Source organism: Sminthopsis crassicaudata, chromosome 3 (assembly GCF_048593235.1).
Source record: "Sminthopsis crassicaudata isolate SCR6 chromosome 3, ASM4859323v1, whole genome shotgun sequence".
NCBI classification, from domain to species: domain Eukaryota; kingdom Metazoa; phylum Chordata; class Mammalia; order Dasyuromorphia; family Dasyuridae; genus Sminthopsis; species Sminthopsis crassicaudata.
In genome coordinates this window covers 229789887-229811206 of record NC_133619.1, presented here as the reverse complement: position 1 = coordinate 229811206, position 21320 = coordinate 229789887, and the positions used below count along the sequence as shown (strand labels likewise).

Sequence of the window (21320 nt, the reverse complement as noted above, 5' to 3'; positions counted from 1 at the left end):
ATAGTGATGAGGTATAGATTTGGGGTACCCAAAATGAAATTAGGGGTTTTGGTGGTCAGGGAGTTAAACAAAGTTTAAATGAGGTCTAGTGGCGGCACAAGGGTAGGTAGTTCTGGGATTCCCTTCTGGTGGCGCAAGAGTCCCCTGTAAAGGAATTTACAGACCAGAAAACCTAGACTGATAAAAGAGGTTTATTATGTGGTTTGGAAATAAGGTTAAAGTCTAGTTAGTAAAAGGCGTTAAGTAAAGAGAAGAGGACACTGTAAACAGTATTTCAGTAGGCAGAGGCTCCTTGGGATGCCAAGCATGTCATAGCTGGCATGTTTGGAACCTCTGCCAACAGATCTGACTCCTTTTATAATGAGAGATTTAGCTAAAGGGGCCTGTGGGTGCAGTCCCAAGTTGGTTCCTCCCTGGGTTTCATCCAGGGGTAGAATTTTCTTGGTGGGGGTTGAGAAGCCTGAGCAGATCATTAGAATCGGGGCTGGGACAGTCCAAGTTGTCTCAGATCCAATGGGAGCTGGGGCAAGCCCAGATCTCCTATTGAAATTCAAAGGGATGCTTTTGACCAAGATTTATGAATCAAAGGTCCTAGCTTCCTGAATTGATAATGCATCAGCTAGGAGGGGCTGGGAATCAGAAAGGAATAAATCAATCTGAAAGGACTAGTTTTTTAAAGGGACCACAACTCACTTCAAGAGAACCTGTGTTTGAATCTCATCTCTGCAACTTTACTGTCACAGGGCTTCTTAAACTTTTTCCACTTATGACCTTTGTTTGCCTCAGAAATTTTTACATGATCCTGCACATGTACCTGTATAAAACAGGTATATAATTCAAATATTTATTTACTGATAACAAATCATAATTTTATGACTCCTTCACCACATTTAGCTATGAATGGGGTGGGTCTTAAATCACAGCTTAAGAAGCTGAGTACTATCAGATTGACCTGCAATGCAGGGCACTTACTATTCTACATCATCACAAACTTTCATTTATCTATCTATCTATTTATTTATTTTTGTCACAAGCTTTTAGAAGTAGGCTCACTATGATCAATGGTGGACAGAAATAACTACACCCAGAGAAGGAACACTGGGAAGTGAATGTAAATTGTTAGCACTACTGTCTATCTACCCAAGTAACTTATACCTTCAGAAGCTAATAATTAATGTGCAACAAGAAAATGGTATTTACACACATATATTGTATCTAGGTTATATTGTAACACATATAAAATGTAGGGCATTACCTGTCATCGGGGGGAGGGAGTGGAGGGAGGGAGGGGATAATTTGGAAAAAATGAATAAAAAACAAACAAACAAATAAATAAATAAATCTTCAAAAAAAAAGTAGGCTCACCAAACACCCACAAATTGGAATTGTACCAGTACCAGATAAGTTATGCTCTGCATGACTTAGCTATTATAGAAAATTATTGCAAATATAAAGAAAAAGTGACAATTTCCTCAAAAATCAACTACATTTTATATTTCCAAATTATTATATGTTGCACCCTTCTACATTGCCTAATTTTACTTTGCAAAGATGTATGTGATTGTGTGGAAGTGTTAGTATTAAAAGAAAAATGGATTTTAAAAGCATTTATTAGGCACTTCCCTACAAGCAAAATACTATATTAAGTTCTGGTGATACAAATTGAAATATAAGACTACCCCTGCTCTCAAGAAGTTTCTATTCTAATGGGTGAGGCAATGCAGAGGAAAGGTTTCATTTACAAATCAAGTAGAAAGATTTGTAAGGTAAAGCAGCAGACCAAATTGTAATGCTTCTTTAGTGTTATTTCCACTAATAAAATCCTATCAGTTTCGGATTACCTATTAACAATGCCAGGGATTTTGGTGGCAAGAATTGTCCTTTTCTGGGTTATTGATAGCTGTGACCACAGCACTTGCAAGAGCAGTGGCCAGCACAGTGCTTTGCTTTTCTCACCTTCTACATCAAGGGTCTTATGTTTGGTGTCTGGTGAGCAAGAGAAGAAGGGAGGGGGAAAGAGAGTTATCAACGTTTTTAAAAAAGTTTTCAAAATGAGAGTTTACATGACAAATGTTCCAATGAAAAATGAGGCATTAGATGATCCCCTATAGTATTTCTGGAGAAGGGAAACCACATTTAATGAATGATTCAAGATAAAATAAAAGACGAATCTTTTTTTAAAATGTAATTATTTAATGGGGAATGGGAGGATTTATTTTTCTTGTTTTTTTTCCGTTGTTGGTTTAAGCCTGGGGATATAATTCCCTTGCTTAGCTAACTATAACAGTAATTCTATATCAGTGATATAGCATATCTCTTACAAATATTATGAAGCTGGGAGACCAATTCTTAGAGCAAATTTTTGGGGCATATTTTACAGAACCATTCTGTGGTTCTTGTCAGTGAAGATCAACCACTGCATTGAACAGACTTTTAAAATCTTAGGTCTGATGACTGCAAATCTTGTTCAATATTCCAGGAAACCCTAGAGCAATCAAACAACTCTCTTGATTGCCTCTAGTTCCACATGTTAGTCTCCTAATGTGATCAGCATGATGCCAGTTGCTATACATAAAAATGCATTTTCTTTTTTCCAGGGAAATTAACTGACAAATTAATAAGGGCAGGCATGCCTGTTTCTTTTGTGTGAAATGAGCTGTTTAAAACTGAGGATATTTTCTTTCTTTAGGGCAGATCTTAAAAGCTCTAGATAAGAAGAAATTGACAAATAAGACACTTGTGTACTTTACCTCTGACCAAGGAGCTCACATTGAGGAAGTGACTGATAAGGGAGACATCCATGGAGGAAGTAATGGAATTTATAAAGGTGAGAACTCTGTTTTTTAATGATCCTTCATAATATGCACTTCCACTTAATAATTTGTCCTTGTAGTAAACTTTAAGGTGACTTTTTTCCCTATTGGCTATAATTCTCTGCTCATTTCAATACATTTCTTTCTATCAAAAGTATCAAGCAAATCACATTGTTATAATGAGAGCTTTAGGGACTAACAGTGGCACAGAGTATAAAGAATCCTGCCCTAAGGAGTTAGGAGGCCAGAATTCTAGCTCTAGTCCTTTAAAATACTACTTGATCTAAATCTCCCAGATTAATTTCCTTATATATAAAAAGAGAGCTACCCAGATGAAATAAACTCTATTAGTCACAAGCAACAAAACACCTAATTGTGGACCTGAATTAGAATACAATATAATTGGAAAATGTTTAACAAAAATTAAAATTTAATACAACATATATGATGTTAAATTTAGTTTTCTAAGTCACTATATGACCATTTCTATTGTAGTTTGATGCTTCTGAGTGACCTCTCCTTTCTAGTATATTCTATGATTATACTGGAGATTTTTTTTTAAGCACTTAATACAAGCATTAATCATATTACAAAATTACACTGAAGACATGAATTTTCTTCCATAATATAGGGAGTAGAGGCTTTTTTCACATATTTTGGTAAGAAAAACTCAAAACAACCCAGGTACAGGATTTTAATCTTAAGACAACATTTTTGTCAAATAATTTCTACAAAATTCAACAGGAAGAAAAAGAGTACACTTGACTAAACATTGTAAATGGTGCTATTAATAGTGTCAATCCTCTTCTGTATTCATGTGTTTCCATAGACTTGTAGTCCATGAAACCTCTAAATATGGAAGCAGATCATATTATTTATAAAATTAGATAATCCCTTTCTCAAGACAACTCTAGAGGACAGTTAGACATTTGCCAGGTGGTTTTTGGAGTTTTGTTTTGTTTTACAAAGAAGGTACAGGAGTTCAAAGTAATGATATTCTCCTATATCTGATAGATATGGAAAGCTCATTTCTAGGCTATATTGTGTAATACAGCTAATACTGACCATATTATTGTTGTGGTTGTTGTTGTTATTATTATTATTATGATTATTTTGTTGGATTTTTACTTTTTCATCATAGCTGTTCTTGAATGTAATGAGGCAGGGCAGGTTGATATACCCCCTCCATTAAAAGAGGCAAATAATTATATAAAAGTAAGCTATATGGTGATATTATGTTTTATATATATATATATATATATATATATATATATATATGTATATATATATATATATATATATATATATATATATATATAGTGACAATATTTTATCTTGTAATCCTCCACTTCTTCACATGTATATTTCATCAACTGTTCTATAAGATTAAGATTGGTTATTATAATCAATCTGAATTCAGGTGAATCATCACAATTTCCTTTACAGTACTGCATTGTGTTCACCCTGGTTATTATTTTTTTCCACTGATCTCTGCAGAATCAAAACTGGATGTAGAGGGCCGCAGATAGTGGGGGAACTCTGGGTAAAGTATAAGACCCTTTAGCCCAGAGGGAAACCACGAACAATATCTGATTTGGCTCCCTATTTCCCTTGAGGTTAACTTTTTTTCCTGAGAAGTCAGGGAGGGCATGATCACCTCCTTTTTGGTGTTTTCACCTCTCTTCCTGAGAAGTTAGTGAGGGCATAATCACTTCCTCTCCAGTCCTCTCAGCCCATAAATACCTTAGTATGATTACATCACTATAGCACACTGAGCATGTGCCAACTGTAGAATCATTATATCACCATATCACACTAAGTTTATAGGAACTAGAGAACCATTATCTCATCAATCACACTGAGTAAACACTTTGCTGTAAGTATCCTTGTTTCAGGTAGAACACAGGTGGTCACACCCTCCTTGACTTCTCAGGAAAAGTGAGAACACCAAGGGAAATGGGGAGCCAAACCAAATAAAGGTCTTATACCTTACCCAGAGTTCCCCTACTATCTGTGGTCCTCTACACTTGGATAACTTGATTTTCCTATGAGGACTTGTAAATAACCATTCTATTGTTTGAATGTATGTAGGTGGAACATTGCATGAATACTCTTCTTTTTTTGGGACCAAATAATTCACTTAAGAATTTAAAAAAATCCGAATACAATCCTTACTTTGCAACAACAACAACAACAAAATTCGGTTCTGCACATATATATTGTACCTAGGATATACTATAAGATATTTAATATATATGGGAATGCCTGCCATCTAGGAGAGGGAGTAGAGGGAAGGAGGGGAAAAACTCAGAACAGAAGGGAATACAAGGGATAATGTTGTAAAAAAAAATTTACCTATGCATATGTACTGTCAAAGAAAATGTTATAATTATAAAAAAATAATAAAAAAAAGAAAAAAAAAGAAAGAAAGAATTAAAAAAAAAAGACATTTAGTAAGTACTTGGTATGTGTAGTCAATATCTTTATATTTTTAGATTAGTGGTGTTAAACACTAATGGAAATGGAGCCACTAATTTATACATCCCTTTGACCACATATTTACTTACCTTTAAAATGTAATTTTTTAGTTATGTAAAATGTTTTGTTGCATTTAAAAATCATTAATTATTTCCCAATTATATGAGGCATTTAAGTGGTGCTAAGTAGAGTTCTGGGCTTGGAATAAGGAAAACCCAAGTTCAAATGCAGTTTTAGATACTTACTAGATATGGGACCCCTGAGCAAGTCATTTAACTTCTATTTGCATTAGTTTCCTCATCTGTAAAATGGTGAAAACAATAGTACATACTTTCCAAGATTATTGTGAGAATTAAATAAAATAATAATTTAAAATGCTTGACATAGCATCTGGCCTATAGGAAATGCTATATAAATATTATTATGATTTGGAATCCATTCAGGACATTCCAGGAATATAGGGTGTTTAACATTTCTACTTAAAAGTATGGCTGAAAGTAATAAATATTTCAGACCTATTTTTATAAAGTTCTTTTTCCCCCGTGCTTCTATGAACATAACTTTGGTGCTCTAAATGATATCTTACAAAGAATCTCAGGTTACTTTTTGTACTTTATTCCTCATATGATCCATAAAATATACCAATAGGTACTTTAGTCATATTTAGCTAGACATATTTTAAATGTCTTTGGACATTCATATTCCAATACTCTGTGTATTATTAATAAGAGACACTATATTAATACCATCAGCACTACTTTATAACATCAAAGATATCTTTTTGGCAGGTTTTGTTGAAATCAACGTGGCCATCAAAAAAAAATGAGAAAAATTCTCACAATTCTGTTCTGGCCATGAGAAATGACTAAGAGTAGCTAAATATTGAAGCTTTTAAATTTCCATGCCCTGGATTTTGTTTTCCAAAACCATTGTTTATGAGAACTCAAAGAGGAATCAGGCCACTTAACCCACTCATCAGAAAAGCATCCCTTTACTGAACAGCAATAATTTATTCTGTTTTAAATCAAAAGCCCTTAAAAGACCTTCATAAATTGAACTCACTCTCTCATCTTGCTACACAGCCAAATCAGTTTCACTAATTCAGTCCAAGAGCCATTTTGATGGAGTGGCTGGGTTTAAAGAGCTCAACTACAAAAGAAAAAAAAAAACATAATTCTCATTCATATTGTAGAAGTCTCAAATTCCAGTGCTGACTTTCACTTTTTGGATTAAGCTATGATGGGAAGAATTTGGTGGAGGACAGAGGAGAAATAGAGAGGGAAGATAGCAAGTTAACAGTCATTAAATTGGTAAACTGATCTAAAAATGATGCTAGAATTAAGGTCCTGCCTTTACTTTAGAAAGAACCTGTCCTTGTAGCACCATTATCTTGTTTTGATGTAGGAAGGTGGAACTTTCTTCTTTGTCCCAAGCCTTTTATTCAGAATGTGATTTCAGAATGAAAATAGATGCTATCTGGACAGTGATAATTACATGATAGTGTGCCACTGTAGATAAAATTCTAGACTTTGAATCTGGAAGACCTTGATTCAAATTCCCCTTCTGATACTTACTAAATGAATGTCTCTAAAACTCAGGCAAACTTTGAAGACATATTTACCAAATTACAGACTGGTTATCAACCAGAACTTTTAATATTAGACAGAAAAATGAATTTATTTAAATGTCCTATGCCAAGGAGGATGTCAACAGTACATTTAAGTTCCCTTTAAAATCCTGAAGAATGAAAAGAAATGAAAATAAATGAATGAATATGACAATTAATACACACCCAAAATGAATGAAAAATAAAATTCATCTTTATTTGTATTCTTTGCCGTAAAATAGCATCAGGACTGGGAACAAGTATATAGCAGGGTCTTCTAAAGCATCTTGTTTACTTGTCATTTTGGGTCTCACACTGCTACAAATGCCAGAGTAGGTACATTTTCCAGGTATCTTAAGTGTCATCTTCAATTCAGTTCAGCAAACATTTATAAAACACCAACTATCTGCCATGACCTATGCTAAGTGTGGCAAAAAGGAGGTGTGATAAAATTCTTCCCCTCAATGAGCTTATATTCTGGTCGAGGCATATAACATGTGCACAACAAAGTAATTATAAAGCATTTAAGAAGAAATGAACATACAACTACAATAACAATGGATTATGTAAATAACCATAGTGTAAGAGCTACCTTTTAAGCTGTTTCTTGAAAGAAATTAAAAACTCAAATTGAAAGATTTGAGCTTAGGGGGCATATATTTCAAAGGGCACAAAGGCTGGAGAGGAAACTGTGTATAGGAAACAATTAACAGGCTTATTTGACTGGAATGCAAATGCTCAAAATGTAATAATATGACACCTAGGGAAGAAATTTGGAAAAAAGAGGGGTAGATACTATTTCTCTTAAGTGAGAAAGAAGTTCTAGAAGAACACATAAATGAGGAGAAGTGAAAACACACACATTCACATACATTCATACACATACACATACACACACACACACAGAAACACAGACATACACATATACACACATACACTTCTCTCCTCCAACCTCCCCATGCTTTTTGGTGTAGAAATACCTTAAATTATTTTTAAAAAATAATAGCTTTTTATTTTCAAAATATATACAAAGATAGTTTTCAACATTCACCCTTGTAAAACCTTGTGTTTCAAATTTTTTCCCTCCCTTCCCTTTTCCCCCTTCCTTAGGTAGGAAGTAATCCAATATGTGTTAAACATGTGCAATTCTATATACATATTTACACAATAATCATACTGCACGAGAAAATTTAGATCAAAAAGGAAAAAAATGAGAAAAAAACAAAAAGCAAGCAATTAACAACAAAAAAGGTGAAAATACTATATTATGATCCACACTTCATCCCCATAGTCCTCTCTCTGGGTGCAGATGGCTCTCTTTATCTCAAGTCTATTAGAATTATGGCCAGAATCACCTCATTATTGAAAAGAGCCACATCCATCAGAACTGATCATCACATAATTTTGTTGCTGTGTATAATGTCCTCCTGGTTCTATTCTCTTCACTTAGCATCATATGTAAGTCTCTCCAGGGCTCTCTGAAATCATCCTGCTCATCATTTCTTTTCTTTTTTTTAATTATAGCTTTTTATTGATAGAACATATGCATGAGTAATTTTTCAACATTGATACTTGCAAACACTTCTGTTCCAACTTTTCCCTTCCTTCCCTCCACCCCCTCCTTTAGATGGCAGACAGTCTCATACATGTTAAATATATTAAAGTATATCTTAAATACAATACATGTGTACATATTTATACAGTTCTCTTGTTGCACAAGAAAAATCAGATTTAGAAAGGTAAAACTAATCTGGGAAGAAAAACAAAATTGCAAGCAGTCCACACTTGTTTCCCAGTGTTCTTTTACTGGGTGTGGCTTATCCTGTTCATCACTGATCAGTTGGAACTGAATTGGTCCCTCTCATTGCTGAAGACAGAAACTTCCATCAGAATTGATCCTCATATAGTATTGTTGTTGAAGTGTATAATGATCTCCTGGTTCTGCTCATTTCACTTAGCATCAGTTCATGTAAGTCTCTCCAATCCTCTCTGTCTTCATCCTTCAGGTTATTTCTTACAGAACAATAATATTCCATAACATTCATATACCACAATTTACCCAGCCATTATCCAATTGATGGGCATCTATTCAATTTCCAGTTTCTAGCCATTACAAAAATGGTTGCCACAGATTTTTTGCACATACATGTCCCTTTCCCTTCTTTAATATCTCTTTGGGATATAAGCCCAGGAATAACAGCTCATTTCTTATAGAACAATAATTATTGAACAATTATATTCTATAACATTATATTCCATAACATTCATATGCCCAATTTTTTCAGTCATTCCCCAACTGAAGGGCATCCACTCAGTTCTCCATTCCTTGCCACTGCAAAAAGGGCTGCTGCAAACATTTTTGCACATCTTTTTACCTTTTTTATGATCTCTTTGGAATATAGGCCCAACAGAGAACTGCTGAACCAAAGGGTATGCACAGTTTGATAACCCTTTGGGCCTAGTTCCAAATTGCTCTTCTGAATGGGTGGACAAGTTCACAATTCCAGCAACAGAAATACATTAAGTTCAAATGGAAAACAGCTAAACAGAAGGAGAGGGATAAAGTGTTTAGGAAGAAAAGAATCAGGGAGAAAACATTTACAGGCAAAACAAACTACTTTTAAAGATTGGATCAGTAAAAGAAAGCAATGGATAGCTAGGTAGTATAGTGGATAGAATGCCTGCTCTATATTCAGAAAGACTATTCCTGAGTTCAAATTGAATCTTAGACACTTACTAACTCTGTGACTCTGGACAAAGTAATTAACCCCATTTGTCTCAGTTATCTCATCTGCAAAATGAGTAGAAGAAGTAAATGACAAACTACTCCATTCAGAAAATCTCAAATGGGGTCATGCAGAGCTGGAAATGACTGAAATGACTAAACAAAAAGGGAAGAGAGAATAAGAACCAATGGTCTAGTCTGAGTGAAGCAAAGAATGAAAGGGGCAATGAGGAAGAAGATTGCTTCAATTAAATGTCACTAATAGTGCATATTCTTTTTTTTTTTTTTCATAATCCTCCTTTTTGTAAAAAAGAAGATAGAGGAACCAAAGAAAATAAAAGTATATAAGTATTTGATAGAAGGAAATTCAAAATTAATGAATATTAATGCAATAAATACTCATAACAAGTTGAAGATAAGATGGATTAGAAAGGAGACTCCTAAAAATACTTTTTATAGAAAACACAACTAAAACACAGATATAAAAAGAGATTGTGTTTCGTATAAACAACAATAAAATGGGAGTAATATGAAGGCAACAGGAAAAATAGGCATATATAAAAGACAGAAATAGAAAAGTTACTTTATTCATAAAAATGAAATAATATTAATGTTTAATCTACATCAACCAAGTGATGTAATATCCAAGTGCTTAAAAAAAAGTTGGTTGAAAGGGGGAAACAGAAAAAAATATAATCATTGGGGACCTGAATATATCTCTTTATGATGCAAGTAAATTTATTTACAAAAAAAGATAAAATGAAACAGAAATTAACAACTTAAATAATAGTTATGTGAACCTAAGTAAATCATGTAACTTTTGAGTGGCTTAGATAACTCTCTAATGCTCTAAGTTTCAAAGAAATTGCCAACTTATATAAGCTAATGGAATTTCCTCAATCAAGAGTTTCATATATTAATTAAATCAAAAAGGGAGAATTAACTGCTTCTCTACAGTCAAGTAAAAGAAAAAAAAATTGAGTCAGCTAGTTAGTGCAGTGGATAGAACAGCAACCTTGTCAGGAGGATCTGAGTTCAAATGTGGTAGATGACACTTAACAATTTCTAGCTGCATGACTGTGAGCAAGTCACTTAACCCCAGTTGCCTCACAAAAAAAAAAAAAAAAAAAAATCAACACAATAACTTCATCAAAATAGCAGGAATAATATTAAATAAAGTGACATAAAACATCAGCTTCTACCAAATAGGAAGAAATAGAGAAATTACATTCAAATTATTACAGAATATATACAATATTTGGAATTTGGTCTACCAAAAAAAAAAAACATATGATATGTGTGCATCTGTAAAATATCCATTAAAGAAATACAGACCAGAAGAGGTATTAATTGCTATTAGTTGGGGCCATGTCAACATATAAGAATGACAAATTTGTTCTCAAGTTAACTTAAAAATTCAGTATTACAATAATTAAAAGTGCCAAAGAAGAACATGACAAAATAATAGCAAAATTTAAAAAATTATCAAGGGAAATAATGAAAAAAGTAGAAAAATAGGAGGTCTAGTTTTAAACTGAAATTTAAAAAATTAATAAAGCACTTGACAATATTTTGGTCTACCATATACTATAATAAACTCCAAATGTATACATGACATAGATATAAAAGATAAATGGTCACAAAATAATTCAGGGAAGCAGGATTTGGAATATCACTTACAATCATGACAAGGAGAAAGTTATTGACTAGCAGGATTATACAGGATAAAATGAATTTTTATTTTATAAAACTGAAAAGCTTTTGCACACACAGAAAAAGTCAATACAAATAAAATCAGAAAAGAAACAATTAACCTGAAAAAAATTGCATCATGTTTCTCTGATAAAGGTCTGATATCCAAGATATAAAGGAAGTGATTCAAATTTATGAAAACAAGAGCTATTATCCAAATAGTCAGATAAGCAAGCTATCAGCAACTATATAAAAATGTTCTAAACCTCCAAAAATTAACAACCTAAATAATATTGTAGAAAAGTTAGATATACAGCAGGATAGTACAAAGAGGTCAGTAAAGAGCTACGTTTAAAATCATAAAAACCTAGATTTAAAACCCAGTTTTGACTAATTATGTGACCCTGAGTAAATAATGTAACTTCTGAGTGGCCTAGATAACTCTCTAATGCTCTGAGTTTCAAAGAAATTGCCAAATCATTTCATATGTATCAGATTGTCAAAGTTGACGCCCCCCACAAGAAAGAAAAATGACAATTTTTGGAGGATTGTGGGAAGATAGACAAGCTAATGAATGCGTTATTGATGGCTCTTTGAAAATACCCTAACTATTTGGGAAAGCAATTTGCAAATATATCCCTAAAGTTACTCTAAGTTATTTAGTATAACTACTCAACCCTTTTACCAGTGATAGTTATTAGACATAGTCCAGGGAGAGAGAAAGGACCACTAAGGATCAATATCTACAAAAAATATTTGTAGTGATCCTTTTTATTATGGCAAAGAAATAGAAAGGAAGGGATGTTTATCAGTTAGTTAATGGCTGAAAAAAATCACAGTATATAAATGTAATATAACTTTTTTGCCCAGTAACAAAAGATAAAAGGGACCAATTCACAGAAATCTGGGAGAACTAATTTGAACTGATGCAGAATAAAGTGAGCAGAATCAAGAAAACAAGTTATATAATGTGTAATGTTCTTAGTTCTGTTTTTTGGAGGTCTCTGGAGGTTTTGAGACTACTTTAAAAAAACTTTAGAATTCTGATCAAAGCAGTGTCCAAGTAATACTCCAAAGTACTGATGATGAGGCATGATTCCAATTTCTTTTCAAAAAGGTGGTGGATTCACATTGCAAAATGAATTATACATTTTTTTGATATGGCCAATATGTGGATTTACTTTGCCTATCAATTTCTGTTTGTTATAAATGTGAATTTTTAAAATTTTAGAGCAGATCTGTGAGATGTGTAATGCTCCTTTCTTGTTTTATATATATATATATATATATAATTATGTGTGTGTGCATAAACATATAAAATAATAGAAGGTAGTTCAGAGGGAAGCAAAAGCAAGGACAGTTTTTAAAAATTAAAATTTTAATTTAAAAAAGTAGGTTGAATGTGCCATTTCCTTTAAAATAGGATGCAATAGACATTTGTTTTCTTTTTCTGATTTTTTCATATATGGAATTGTTTGGGGTTTTTTGGTGTGTGTGTGAAGTTAAGACTAGAAAAAAATAGAAATTAAAAAAAATTTAATCAAGGGCCCACAGAATCCTGCCTTTCATTCCAATTCTCCCAGGGAACTTACAACTAAGTAGGCAGATATATTGAATATGCCAAATAACTTTAAGGAAAAAAACTAATGTGAAATTAGTTCATGAAAGAATTTTTGTATGTTCTAGGACATTTAAGGGAAGAAGCATCATTAGTAGCTTGTAGCAATCAGGAAAAATTTCATTCACTTATGAAATATACAATTTTATTGGAATTTAAAGAGCATGGGGTGATGAGGACATTTCTAGGAAGTATGGAATATATTTTCAATGTTACAGAGAGGTACAGAAGTGGAGAAGTTCACTTTCATACAGAGTAGATACATTATATAGTTTGATAAGGGCATATTTAACATGTGCCTTAGAGAATGTTTAATTGGTACCATATTATTGAGGTTCCTGAGTAGCTAATAATTAAATTTGACTTCATTAAGTAGGCAATAAGGAGCCATTGAAGGACTTTGAGCACAAGAGCGAGAGACAGAATCTTTGCAAAAGGAGGATTAATTTTGTGCCAGTTGTAAAAGCTGATTTAGGGAAGAGATAGAGACAGCAAGATTGGCTTAATACTTGTCTAGGTAAGTGATAGAGTGTATACCACAGTGATGACTATGAAAATGGAGAGTTAGGGAGATGTCTTTTTCTTTTTTTTTTTTTATTATTCATTTTTCCAAATTATCCCCTCCCTCCCTCCACTCCCTCCCCCCGATGGCAGGTAATCCCATACATTTTACATGTGTTACAATATAACCTAGATACAATATATGTGTGTAAATACCTTTTTCTTGTTGCACATTAATTATTAGCTTCCGAAGGTATAAGTAACCTGGGTAGATAGACAGTAGTGCTAACAATTTACATTTGCTTCCCAGTGTTCCTTCTCTGGGTATAGTTATTTCTGTCCATCATTGATCAACTGGAAGTGAGTTGGATCTTCTTTATGTTGAAGATTTCCACTTCCATCAGAATACATCCTCATACAGTATTGTTGTTGAAGTGAATAGTGATCTTCTGGTTCTGCTCATTTCACTCAGCAACAGTTGATTTAAGTCTCTCCAAGCCTCTCTGTATTTCTCCTGCTGGTCATTTCTTACAGAGCAATAATATTCCATAACCTTCATATAACACAATTTACCCAACCGTTCTCCAATTGATGGACATCCATTCAACTTCCAGTTTCTAGCTACAACAAAAAGAGCTGCCACAAACATTTTGGCACATACAGGTCCCTTTCCACTCTTTAGTATTTCTTTGGGATATAATCCCAATAACAGCAATGCTGGGTCAAAGGGTATGCACAGTTTGACAAGGGAGATGTCTTTTTCAAGACATGGAATAAATGGGAATAGTTAACTGGAGAACTACAATAACAGAAAATAATATCTTTAATTCTAAATAAAAAGTACTGTCTTTATAGGAAGTTTTCATAATACTTGCTTTGCTCCCAAGTAAAGGATACTTTTTTTTTTCTGACTTGAAAACAAAACAAAACAAAACAAAAATTGGGTACAATCACAGATACCAAGAGAAACAAGTTGACTATGAATGATCCAGATCTCTTATGAGCCTCTCCTTGTGGTCACTAACCTGGCAAGTATTTCCCCATTGCAGTAATATTGCTTTCAAAAGGTTATAGGTATTTTTATTGAAAAAGAAAGCAGTAAAGCTTTCTGGTAGTTTACTGGAAGGTAACTAGATTTAAGGCTATCATCAGACATTGGCAGGTTTCTTACTCTATTTTATAGGAGGTTGTAGAAGCTGCCAACTTCTTGGACATTTCTCTTAAGTTACCATCCGGCATTCTGTGGCCTTTTTTTTAATTTTATTTTTTATTTTTTTTACTTGCAAGAGATCTCTTTTAGTTACTGAGGGAAAAGATAATCCCTACATTCTCTTCTCACTTTTAGAGCTAAACTAATATGATCAAAAATATGGCTTGTCAGTTAAAACATTTTCCTCCCAATCTTCTTGAAAACATTAAGAAGGAGTTTTACTTAAGAAGGAGCTTATTAGCAAAGAGCTAAGAAGCATTTACCCAAACTCTAAATTATTTAATGTAATAGCCATAATAGCCAATAAATATTCAATGAATAAACAAATTAATGAATATTCATCTTTAAGCCTGCTCAATTTTGTATTCACTGCTTCCATTGCCCAGTAGATACATATATTCCAAAAAAAATAACATTTATAGGCATATTTAATTCCAAGAAAAAATATGAGGCTAGTTTGGAAAAAAAAGACTACAAGTTATATCATTTAACAAATATATGCATAAGCACACTCTTGAATGTGTAATATACAGCTTTTCTAATAGAAATGGGGTATTAATGTGCAAATCTGCTACAATTTAGAAAAAAATACTGATATATTTAGTAAGAAATCCTTCTTATAGCTTTATGTAAAAAGAATGCCATTATCTTTATCAATTCTTTTTTCCTCTAAATACAAACTGTGAACTATGAAAGTAAAGACTTACACAGCTAAAATTTCCCATATGTTGAAGACTGAATATGTTCAGCTGTATTGGATAGTGAAACAGTAAGTTCCAGGATAACTATCGCCAGTTTTTTCAGACTGTTCTCATAATGACAAGGCTTTCAGTCCCTGCACTATCCTAATCACTTTCCTTGGGAAGTGAGTTATAACTAATCAATGCTCTTAAAATGTGGTGCCCAGAATTGGACTGGCTTTAGAAATGGAAAAGATTATCCAGAAACTAAGGTCTAATGAGATGAAATGGTTTACTTAATTTCACACAAATGGTACTGGAACTGTGATTTGAACCTAGATTCTCTGACTCAAATTAATGAACTTTTTACTATAATTTGAAAAGCACATTCTCAAACCTGGAATCAGAAAGATTCATTTTCATGTGTTCAAATCTGGTTTCAAACACTTCCTTGCTGTGTGAACTTGGACAAGTCAGTTTCCTCATCTGTAAAACAAGTTGGGAAAGGAAGGGGCAAACCAAATCAATGCCAAGAAAACCCCAAATCGAGGGACAAAGAATAAGACACTAATGAAGTGATTCAACAGCAACAGAAATGTTCAAACCCAAATCTTATCATTATATCCATGCCTTTTAATCCTTTTAATTCCATCACATTGTTCTTTGTGTTCCAGTTGACAGCTTTGTTTTTTTTATGGCCAAGTAGCTGACCTTTAATATATTCAGAATAATGAGTAAATTAAATGCAATGTATTTATTTTGATCAATATGTGGAAGTTCCATTAAAGTCCTGCCCCTTCTGTAGTGCTAGAACATAGCTCTCCAAATCTTGCTTAAGATCGGGGCTCAAGAGTGGACTCTGTCTATGATCTGAACACCAGATTATTGTTTAGTTGTTTTTCAGTAGTGGCTGACTCTTCATTACCCCATTTGGGATTTTCTTGGGCAAAGACAATATAAGTGGTTTGCCATTTCTTCTCCAGCTCATTTTACAGATGAGGAAAGTGAGGTAAACATGGTTAAGTGACTTGCCTAGGATCATACAGCTAGTAAATGTGTGAGACCAGATTTGAACTCAGGAAGACAGTCTTCCTGATTCTAGTCTTGGCACTCTATCTTCTGCATTACCTAGCTGCCCTGGAACACCAGACTAGTTAAATTAAAAAAAAAAAAAGTTTTATAATTGTAGACAGTAAACCACTAGATGATGAATCTTTTTGGTCTCAGTAATCCATGAAAATACTAACTGAAATGAGAAAGAATTATAATCTCTTTCAGAAGAAAACATTCAGACTAGTAAAATCAAATATATTTTGAAAATACTGAAATAAATAAGAAAAAGGAATTGTAGAGGTGAGAGAGATACACATTTTCAATGTTACATTGTTCTGGACTATCTTCAAATTATATATGGTTTACCTTTCCTTAACCATATGGGACCAATAAAATGATGATAATATTTCTTACATCACTGAGAGATCACTCTGTAAATGTAACAGCTTTGATTTGAAATTGCTAAGGCAAAAGCTAAAAAAAATCAGTTTAGTAAAAAGCTAAGCAGATTGGAACTCATGTACTAAAAATTCTCCCAGGGCTCTGCTTCTGACAACTTGTGTGAACCTTGGCAAGGGATCTAAATTTTCCATTTCTCAGATTTTACATCTGTGAAACAGGAGTAATACACTTGTCACCTAATTACCTAAAGGTGCGGTTGAGAATATTGTGATCAAGGAAGAACATTCTTAGCTTCTCAAAGAAGAAGTCTGTATAAATACAATGTACTATAAACTTTTAAAGTTTTCTTTTCTTTTCTTCCTCACTTTTTAGCCTAGAAACCTATAAATTAGTGCATATATTTTTATGATCTTATGAATGAAGTAATCTAATACAAAGCTAAAAGTTTTTTTTATCAAACCAAACAATCAAGAAACTAAGAAATCTTTCAAGCTATCTTCAAATGTTGTCTTCAGAAATTAATTCTCATATATTAAAGAAATCTAATGTTAACAATTTCCCTACCATAAACTGTTGAGTATTTTTCTTAGTAGCAATTTATTTGTTATGATATATACTTTAAAGCAACAAACCTTTATTTTATGCAATATTATAATCTATATTTTCATATTATACTTTCTTTTTTCCTAACTATACTTGCTTTTCCTGCCCCATTATCTTAATACTTGTTGTTGTTCGATTATTCAATTATGTTCAATTCTTTATTATCCCATAGCAAATGTTGCCCACGTGGTTTTCTTGGCAAAGATGCTGAAGTAGGTTGCCATTTCCTTATCTAGTAGATTAAGGCAGAAGTTAATTGACTTAATTTATTTACCCATGTTCACATAGCTAGTAAGTTTCTTAGGCCACATTTGAACTCAGGTCTCACTGATGCTTGGCTAGCTTTCTATACACTGTGCTACCTAGCTGCATCCTTTATGTTAATATATGTATATTATGTTTCTGATTGTCCACATAATTTAAAAGATTGCCAAAATTGTATTCTATGCCATCCTTTGGAGATGAATTAAAGCACATTGGGTGGAAAAGATTTGATGTTTTTATTAGTGTATCGTTGTTATTATTATTTTTAAAAATACTCTTCTCCTTCATCCAGGAGATGCTTTATGTTACTCCAGGAGAGCTTTCCTTATTCTTCTCATCTAGCATCCAATTTGTGTTTTTCTACCTCTGTGTGGAGTCTTCCCTATTAATTTGGTCTACATCAATTGCTCTGACTCCTGAGCTTACATTCTTTTTACTGTATCACAAATACATGCACATAATTATATAGATTCTCATATTGTACTCTAATTATTTTCTGAATTTGTATTATATTTCAAAACTAAATAAAGATTGTAGAGTGAATAGAAAGCCCATGCTGAGGTCATGAAATGCAGATTCATTTGCTTCACACACACATGAACACATGAATCCATCCACAAGTTAACTAACTTCATAGTATCTCTGGATAGTTCTCTAAGACTATTAATTTACAGATTGTTCATCTCCATTGATTGAGGGAGTTTCAGTATCTGAAGTTTCTCATGCTCATGATGTCACAGAAGCAGAAAAACAAAATTACCTAAATAGCCTTTTGTAGTAAATCATAATAACAAACAAAAAAACAACTTAAGGCAAAAATATTATCCTTAAATGCTTTGTGTGCAGAGGACATGCTTTTTATTTTCCTTCATGAGTGTCACCCACATAGTACTCATTAGGTTCTTGTGAATCCATTTGATATGACAAGAACATTTTTGGTAAATTTTTTTTTTTACCATTAAACATTCTTCTCTTATACTCAAAATATGATATGAACTTGGTCAGGATGTTTTGCAAGAATATTTGACATAAGTCTCTCCTGCTCTCTAACTTTCACTTATTTAGGTGGAAAAGCTAATAACTGGGAAGGAGGTATCCGGATTCCAGGACTTCTTCGTTGGCCAGGAGTGCTACAGCCTGGAACAGTGATTGATGAACCCACAAGTAATATGGATTTCTTTCCAACCATTGTCAAACTTGCAGGCGCAAAATTGCCTGATGACAGGTACTGTATTTGTATTATATTCAATTAGATTCTAACTGAGATTTCACAGTCTTGATTGTTCAAGTTCTACAGTAACTTAGGCAAGATTTGTCATTTGTGGCTGTTTAAATGTTGAGTAGACAACTCAATAATACATCTGAAAGACCCTCCCTTTATCATCATGTCCTTCTAAGTACAACAGGGCTATAAAGGTTTTTTTAAAACATGATTCTAATTTGCTTTGCTTGCTTATGTGTATTTTTTATGAGGAGGAGTAAACAAAAACAAATGCTTGTAAATGGAAAAATAAAATAAAATAAAAATTGGGAAGAAAACTTGACATCACTTAGAAATTACTCTTATTGTTGGCATAATGCAATTAAAAAGTAGTCTAGTTTTACAGTGGACAAAAAAATTTACTTTAACCATGAGTTTTTTGCATAAAATCTATTCTTTCAACTTGGACAAATATAACTTTTTTGTGATTCTATTCTAGGCAATATATAACATTTAAAGCAAAAATAAAAATTAAAGGGGAGAGAGGGAGAGAAAGGAAAGAAAGGACAGATATACAGAGACAGAGAATCACAGCAATTAGCAATCCCTAACATGACCCTCTGACTTCAGTACTTAGATCCTTCCAGTCTGTCTTCTTCAGTGATCCACTGAAGCTGCTTATTTTTAGACCTCTTTTCTCCCTCCAACATAATTTTTTGTCCCATTCTCTAAGAACTCCCAGCAGTAGCAACAAGGGAGGCATCTGGCACAACAGTTAAAACCCCAATTTGCCAGCACGTCTTTATTTAGGAAATCCTAAACTAAATGTCTTTCTCTTAAATTTAAACACAACTTTATATGATACTATCAACAGTTTCTTTTTAAGTGTTATTACTATTCTGGGGAGTTTTATTTGAAGTACATTGATTAATTGTTTTCATTAGTTTGGTTGCAGGCCAGGCTAATGTCATGTAAGCTACTGCAAACCTTGTTTAAATTCATCCTCTAGCCTTGCAAAGAGAAAAGGGGGGAAAACCCATTAAAACAGCAACTTGACAGGTGAAGAATTCAAAGATATGCTTTCTCACCTCTCAAAATTGATCTTTTCCAAACTCTGATTCTCAATTCTTTTTTTTTCTCTAAAATAGAAAATGCTTCCATAACAGTTATTTGCTCTGTCAGTTCCTTATTTTCACCTCCCATGTAATCACACTAGTAAGAAAAAACAAGGTCTTTTAAGTATCTGTCTCTTTTTTGACAATCTATTATTTAATAATTGCTCCAAAGAGGAATTGAACTGGAATCCTCTCAAACTTCTCATATTTCAATAATTACATTTTCTCTTTATATGACATAGGTATACAATTGTCTTTACTATTCTGGATCTTAATTTTGGGAAATATCCTTTACAATTAGATTCTTATCCACATTTAAAACAAAACAAAAAAGTATCAGGCCATTTCAATAATGTCAGACCTCCAAAGTATTATATTGTAAATTAATATATTGGTTTTAGGGGAGACATTTATGGAAGGCCATATCTAGGTCTACTTCTGAGTTCTAGACCCATTCTTCACTTCCTGAAACGACTGCTTCACTCAGGTACTTCAAATGTAACAGGTCAAAAATATTTTATCATCTGACTTCTCCACCTCACCCTAAACCTGTCCTTCATTGTGACATGTGTTTTTGGCATTACCATCCATCTCCAGTGCTTGAGACCTTTAACTTTTTTCCTTCATGTCTTGTACCTAAGCAGTTACAAAACCAATTCTACCTCTACAATATCCTTTGATTCTAGCTTCTCTTTTCTATTCTTGGAGAGCTTCATTACTGTGTACCTGGATTATTACAATAGTCTCCTATCATTTTCTTATTTCCACTTTTAATTCTTAATCTATTATTCATGTCACTACCAGATTAATAATAAAAATGATGAGTTCCTTGAGGACAGGGATTGCATTCGCCATTCTTTGTATCCCCAGTACTTAGCATATAATAAGCACTTAATTAAGCTTGTTCACTTAACTAATAGCTAACATTTATTTAATGCTTTAAGTTTACAAAGTGATTTATAGGTATTGTCTCATTTAACTTTAACAAAATTCCTTTTAGGTCAATACTGATTTTTTTCCCATCTTTAATAGATGAAGAAACTGATACTCAAGAGTTATTTTATGAACTCATCAGAATCACATAGCTATTGAATCACTATTCAAACTTAAGCCCAGCACCATATCTATTATATTAATCTTAATCATCATTCCTAAAAGACTCAAACATCTTCAGTGGCTTTCTCTCAGTACCAAGTAACATTTATTTCTTTTGCTCAGAATTCAAGACCCTTTATAATTTGGCATCACCTGGCCTTATTTTATATTATTAGCTATTCAATTCTACTGCTTCCTTTTGTCTATGTATATGCAATGGAATTTCGCACCTTTGTGTCTTTGTTCACATCATTTCCTATGCTT

At 33.0% G+C, this 21320-nt stretch overlaps 1 protein-coding gene across 3 annotated transcripts in view; it reads left to right on the top strand.

Annotated features, from left to right (window-relative positions):
• STS (steroid sulfatase) overlaps positions 1-21320 on the top strand; it is a 215700-nt gene that overhangs the window by 150307 nt on the left and 44073 nt on the right. For all 3 annotated transcript variants that reach the window (XM_074300196.1, XM_074300197.1, XM_074300198.1), the window contains 2 exons: positions 2690-2827; positions 18711-18870. In XM_074300196.1, coding sequence (XP_074156297.1) covers positions 2690-2827; positions 18711-18870 — 298 coding nt within the window. The remainder of the gene's footprint in view (positions 1-2689; positions 2828-18710; positions 18871-21320) is intronic.